The sequence below is a fragment of the Bubalus kerabau genome, chromosome 1, assembly GCF_029407905.1.
Source record: "Bubalus kerabau isolate K-KA32 ecotype Philippines breed swamp buffalo chromosome 1, PCC_UOA_SB_1v2, whole genome shotgun sequence".
NCBI lineage: Eukaryota > Metazoa > Chordata > Mammalia > Artiodactyla > Bovidae > Bubalus > Bubalus kerabau.
In genome coordinates, this window is record NC_073624.1 from 90582853 (window position 1) to 90589760 (window position 6908).

General features: G+C 38.7%; 1 protein-coding gene across 1 annotated transcript; it reads right to left on the reverse strand.

The window, feature by feature from the left end:
- Positions 1 to 5648: 5648 nt before the first annotated feature.
- LOC129650069 (olfactory receptor 8S1-like) lies at positions 5649 to 6578 on the reverse strand. Its single transcript, XM_055578240.1, has one exon. The coding sequence runs from the start codon at positions 6576 to 6578 to the stop codon at positions 5649 to 5651; it is 930 nt and encodes a 309-aa protein (XP_055434215.1).
- Positions 6579 to 6908: the final 330 nt, after the last annotated feature.

Consider the following 6908-nt stretch of genomic DNA (forward strand, 5'->3'; position numbering starts at 1 on the left):
ACAAGAATATATAGAAAACCACAGTAGCACTATCAACTATTGAATTTGTAACCATCATCAGAAGGAAACTCAAGGTCCAGATGGTTTTACTGGTGAATCTGATCAAACTTAAACAAAAGGATAGTAATTCTACAAACTTTTTTTAAAAGAAATTTTTATTCAGATCTTGTTTTATGACTAAATATAGTTTTAGTCATATAAATTCTGTATTTTTTGGTTAAATTTATTACTAGTTATTTTATTATTTTGTTGATAATGTGAATGGAATTTTTTTCCACTTTCAGTTCAAATTGGTTTTTGATAGGATAGTAATAAAATTTTTTTGATTTATTTTTTGTGTTGTCAACTTAATCTCTCTTATTAATTCTCATTCTTCCCTTTACCTCAGCCTATTGAGTCTAAGAATTAATCATATCATCTGCATACAAAATAAGTAATTTTGTATTTTATAATTATTTTAAGTATTTCTTCTTCATGTCTTATCATTGTAGTTATAAGTTTCAAAACAATGTAAGGAAACCGTAGAGAAAACAGGCATGTCAGCTCAGTTTCTGGTTTTAATAGAAATCACTTCAGTATTTCACTATTTATAGTTTATCCAAGAAATTAAAATTACCATGTTTACTAAAAATTCCATGTAATATTTGTGTATAACTTAACAATTACTTAATAAAGCAAAGATATATGTGATCACTGTATAAGAAAAAATTTAAAGGTTAAGAAATAGTACATTACCAGCACTGGGAATGTACATCATTCTGCTACAGGAACCCTGTCTCTTCTCCTCTTAGTACTAACACAGGTTGCCCTAACATTCTTACTTTCCTTACTTTCTTTATAGTTTTACCATTTATACATGCATCCCTAAATATTATAGTCTTGTTTGCCTTTATTTGAACTTTATATGAATGAAACAGTTTTATGTAACTTTTTGTACAATATTATATCTAAGGTTGATCCATGCTACTTGGTGTGGAAATGTTTATTCATTTTCTTTGGTTGTATTCACTTCACATATACATACATATGCATGTCTGCTCAGTCGTGTCTGACTTTTGCAGCTTTATGGACTGAAACCCGCCAGGCTTCTCTGCCCATGGAATTTTCCAGGAAAGAATACTGGAGTGCGTTTCCATTTCCCATTTCCATTGGGAAGATTAGGGGATCTTCCCAACCCAGGGATCAAACCTGCATCTCTGGCATCTCCTGCATTAGCAGGCAGATTCTTTACCACTGCACCACCTGGGAAGCCAATTCACTTCACCACCTGGGAAGCCAATTCAAAAATTATCTTTTAATTTCTATTGTAGATGGCCATGCAGGCTTCCCTGGTGGCTCAGCCAGTAAAGAATCCACCTGCAATGCAGGAGACCTATGGGGTCACATAGAGTCGGACACAACTGAGCGAGTTTGATTATGGTATTATGGTATGGGTTATTTCCTGTTTTTGGTTATTACAAACACTGCTACCATGAACATTTTTGTACATTTATTTTGGTGTAATGAATAAGAGTTTCTCTAGATAAATCCATAATAGTGGAATTTGGGGCTGAATTAACTTTACCACATAATGGTTAACAAAAAACTTTTTCCCAAATGAGAATTTTCATTGTTCTACATTATTGCCAATACCTCGTTTTATTGGGCTTCTTAATTTTTGCATTTTGTCATCTGCCTAATGGTACTTTTCACTGTGGTTTTCATTTGCATGATTCCTATTAAGGATGAGGATCTAAGAGATTTGGATTTCCTCTTTTCTCAAGGTCCTGTTCCAGACCATTGCTGATTTTCCTATCTGAATGATTTCTTTTTTTATAATGGATACTAGGATTTTGCTGCTCATGTGTGTGGCATATATTTTTTACTGATCTTTTCATTCTTTTTTTAATTTTTAATTTTATTTTTTAACTTTACAATATTGTATTGGTTTCGCCATATATCAACATGAATCTGCCACAGATATACACGTGTTCCCCATCCTGAACCCTCCTCCCTCCTCCCTCCCCGTACCATCCCTCTGGGTCGTCCTAGTGCACCAGCCCCAAGCATCCAGTATCCTGCATCGAACCTGGACTGGCGACTTGTTTCATATATGATATTATACATGTTTCAATGCCATTCTCCCAAATCATCCCACCCTCTCCCTCTCCCACAGTCCCAAAAGACTATTCTATACATCTGTGTCTCTTTTGCTCTCTTGCATACAGGATTGTCGTTACCATCTTTCTAAATTCCATATATATGCGTTAGTATACTGTATTGGTGTTTTTCTTTCTGGCTTACTTCACTCTGTATAATAGGCTCCAGTTTCATCCACCTCATTTAGAACTGATTCAAATGTATTCTTTTTAATGGTGATCTTTTCATTCTTAATGAGGTTCTTTTTGATAAGTCAAAGTTCCTAATCTTAATATAATTCCATTTATCAACATGTTTTGGTAGTTCAGTTCAGTTCAGTCGCTCAGTCATGTCCAACTCTTTGCGACCCCATGGACTGTAGCACGCCAGGCCTCCTTGTCCATCGCCAACTCCCGGAGTTTACTCAAACTCATGTCCATTGAGTTGGTGATGCCATCCACCCATCTCATCCTCTGTCGTCCCCTTCTCCTCCTGCCTTCAGTCTTTCCCAGCATCAGGGTCTTTTCAAATGAGTCAATTCTTCTAATCAGATGACTGAAATATTGGAGTTTCAGCTTCAGCATCAGTTCTTCCAATGACGATTCAGGACTGATTTCCTTTAGGATGGACTGGTTGGATCTCCTTGCTGTCCAAGGGACTCTCAAGAGTCTTCTCCAACACCACAGTTCAAAAGCATCACTTCTTCAGTGCTCAGCTTTCTTTATAGTCCAACTCTCACATCCATACATGACCACTGGAAAAACCATAGCTTTGACTAGACGGACCTTTGTTGGCAAAGTAATGTCTCTGCTTTTGAATATGCTGTCTAGATTGGTCAGAACTTTTCTTCCAAGGAGCAAGGGTCTTTTAATTTCATGGCTGTAGTCACCATCTACACAGATTTTGGAGCCCCCCAAAATAGTCTGTCACTGTTTCCACTGTTTCTCCATCTATTTGCCATGAAGTGATGGGACCAGATGCCATGATCTTAGTTTTCTGAATGTTGAGTTTTAAGCCAACTTTCTCACTCTCCTCTTTCACTTTCATCAAGAGGCTCTTTAGTTCTTCTTTGCTTTCTGACATAAGGGTAGTGTCATCTGCATATCTGAGGTTATAGTACTTTTCATATCTGGTTTTTAAAAATCCTCCTCTGCCATGAATATATTGTCCTATATTATGTTATAAAAGATTTTTAGCTTTGCCTTTCACATTTAATACTTCGACTGGAACTGTTTTTTGCTTATGTTGGGTGAGGATAAAATTTTATTAATTTTCTACATGAAGAGCTAATCATCCCAGCAGTATTGATTGAAAAGTACACCTTCAATGAATTGATTTACCTTGCCATCTCAGTGTTTACTTCTGAGTTTGGGGTCCATTTCTGAGTTCTCTTTTCCATTAGTGTATTTGTCTGTCTATTTGTTCATAATATAAAGTCTTAATTACATAGTTTTATAATAAATCTTGATGTCTTATTCTTCTTAACTTGGCCTTTATTGAGTTGTTTGCTGCTACTGCTGCTAAGTCGCTTCAGTCCTTTGCATAAATTTTGGAATCAACTTTTCAAATTAATAAAAAATTGTTCTGGAATTTAAATTGAAATTATACTAAAAATATGGGCTTCTCTGGTGGCTCAGTGGTAAAAATCCGCCTGCCAATGCAGGAGATGTGGGTTTGATTCCTGGGTCAGGAAGATCCCCTGGAGAAGGAAATGGCAACCCCACTCTAGTATTCTTGCCTGAAAAATCCTATGGACAGAGGAGCATGTCAGGCTACAGTCCATGGGGTTACAGAAGAGTTGAACATGATGTAGCAACTAAAACAACCACAACATACTAAATATATAAATGATTTGGGAACAACTGACATTTTAAAAATCATCTAACATTTGTAAACATGATATATTACTTTCTATTTAGGTTTTCATTTGTGTTTCTCAATAGGCTGCTATTATGTATTTGTTTATTAATTACATAGATGCAAAGGGGTACCTTATTGACCTTTTAATTTTACTTCTATAATTATTCATGCCTATTGCCTACTCCATATACTGTTATACAATATGTACATGGATCAAATGCACATGCTGTATTTTTTAAATGTAAGAGCTCGGCAAGAGAGCTTAGGAAAAATAAGACAGGCATGATTTTTGGATTTCTAATATGAGAATAATTTAATTTTTTTCACCTTTTCCTGCCATATTGGTCACAATTCTAAAAAACAGAACTGATAGACTATGTATATAAATACATAGATATGTAGAAGAGATTTATTGTGAGACATTGGCTCACATAATTATGGAAGCTGAGATAATGCCATCTGCAAGACAGAGGCTTAGGAAAGACAGTGTTGTAATTCTAGTCAAAACTGAAGGTTTAGAAACCAGGGGAGCTAGTGAGAGAAGTCCCACCTTTAGTCTGAAGGTCCAAGAACCAGAAGCATCACTATCTAAGGGCAGAGAAAGCAAACTCACCCAGTTTTGTTCCATTTTAGCCCTTAGCAGTTGGATGATACCCAGACACATTGTGATACCCAGGTACTCTTCTTTGCTAGGTCTATGGATTCAATGCTAATTTCTTCTGGAAACACTGTCATAGACACACCCAGAAATAATGTTTTGCCAGCTATCTGGGCATCCCTTAATCCAGTCAAGTTGACATGTAAAATTAACCTACACATCAGCCTATACAGGTTCACTGGCCTTTTGGTGCCAGAGAATACCACCAGGTCTTATGAATGGATGGCTCTGACTGTTTTCATTCTGGAGTATTATTTATACCTGATTTCTTCTTTGTTGTAGGCTCCTTTCTTTATTGTGTGCCTTTGTGAAAATGCCAAGAAAAAGTTGACATTTTGGCCAGAGACCCTGTTCTGCTTCAATATACTTTATGTATGTCAGCAAGCCCTGCTATTTCCTCACACAGAGCCAAGGTCTCTCTCTGTGAACATGTGTGTGAAGTGAAAGTTGCTCAGTCGTGTCCGACTCTTTGTGACCCCATGGACTATACAGTTCATGGAACTCTCTAGGCCAGAATACTCGAGTGGGTAGCCTTTCCCTTCTCTAGGGGATCTTCCCAGCCCAGGGATCAAACCCAGGTCTCCTTCATTGCAGGCAGATTCTTTTACCAGCTGAGCCACAGGGGAAGCCCAAGAATACTAGAGTTGGTAGCCTATCCCCCAGCGGATCTTCCCGACCCAGGAATTGAACCAGGGTCTCCTGCATTGCAGATGGATTCTTTACCAATTGAGCTATGAGGGAAGCCCTTTGTATGAGGGAAGCTATGAGAGAGCTGTGAAGGTCTCTCTATGATTATTTTGCAAAGGGCTCCTGGATAGGAACCTGTACATCAAGCTCTTTTTCCCCTAACCCCCTCCTCTCTTTTTTTGGGGGCAGCTTATTTACTTCAAAATCCACACAAATAGTTAAATATAATTGAAATTCAATTTCCCCAAGTGCTCTGTGCCTATAAACATCTTTCTCCTTTAGAGATACATTTTCTCTTTCCTGAGCAGAAGCACACAGCTTTCTCTTACCTGCTGGCACACTTCTGTTGCCTCAGCAGTCGCTGTAGAGCTGTTTGTACCTCCTGGTTCTTGAAACTGTAGATAAGGGGGTTCAGCAAGGAAGTGATCACACTGTACTGAATGGAGGCTACTCGCTCCAACACTGAGCCTGAGTCAGGGCTGATGTACCTGAACAGAGCCGTCCCATAGAACAGGAGCACCACAGTGAGGTGTGAGGAACAGGTGGAAAAGGCCTTGCCTTGGCCCTCAGCGGAGCGGATACTCAGTATGGCAGAAATGATTCTTGAGTAAGAAAAGAGGATTGGGGGAAGTGTCAGCAGCCCTAAAGATGTACATGACACAGCTAGAAGAATCTCGTTGACAGTGGGGTCAGTACAAGACAGAGGGAAGAGTGGAGGTAGCTCACAACTGAAATGGGGGATGATGTTGGAACCACAAAAATGTAACTTGTGAACAAAGAGGCTATTCATCAAGGAAATAGAAAATCCCACTGCCCAAGCTATGCTCACAATCCCAGTGCAGAGAGGTCTGTTTATGACCACAGTGTAGAGCAGAGGGTGGCAGATAGCAGCATAGCGGTCATAGGCCATGGCAGAGAGAAGACAGGCTTCTGTCCCCCCTGAGAGAGTGAAAAAGAAACTCTGAGTGATGCAGCCCCACACTGAGATACTTTTCTTCTGAGACAAGAAGTTCTGTAGCATTTGGGGCACAGTGACTGAGGAGAAACTGAGATCCAGAAAAGACAGGTGTCCGAGGAAGAAATACATGGGTGTGTGGAGTCGAGCATCAGCCTTGATGATCAGGATCATCACTGTGTTCCCCACTAATGTCAGCAGGTAAATTCCCAGGAACAGCACAAAGAGCACGGTCTGGATCTGGGGGTCACTGGACAATCCCAGAAGGACAAACTCCGTAATAATACTGACATTTTTCATGGTTGCTTAGAGATTTTGTCCCTTAAAAGAAATGAATGGTTCTACATTTGTGAGACATTAATCTGAGTCATTTTCCATGAACAAGAGACTTCTGCTCAAAGAGAGTATATCTCTTTCTGTGCTGTGTGCTAAGCCGCTTTAGTTGTATACCTTCTTACCTATAGACCAAAATGGGAAACTCAGGATAAGGGAGTGTCTTCTCAGATGCTATATTCTTACTTGACCTTGTTTTCTAATTGCTAGCATTATCTTGTCATGATCTTTAATCCGTCACCCTACTTTGTCACTCTTAGTAATAATAATAATGATAACTCATGTGCATTTAATAAT

What these genes read in the sequence shown, in the direction of transcription:
- LOC129650069 (XM_055578240.1), bottom strand. Translation starts at nt 6,578, where the DNA reads ATGAAAAATGTCAGTATTATTACGGAGTTTGTCCTTCTGGGATTGTCC.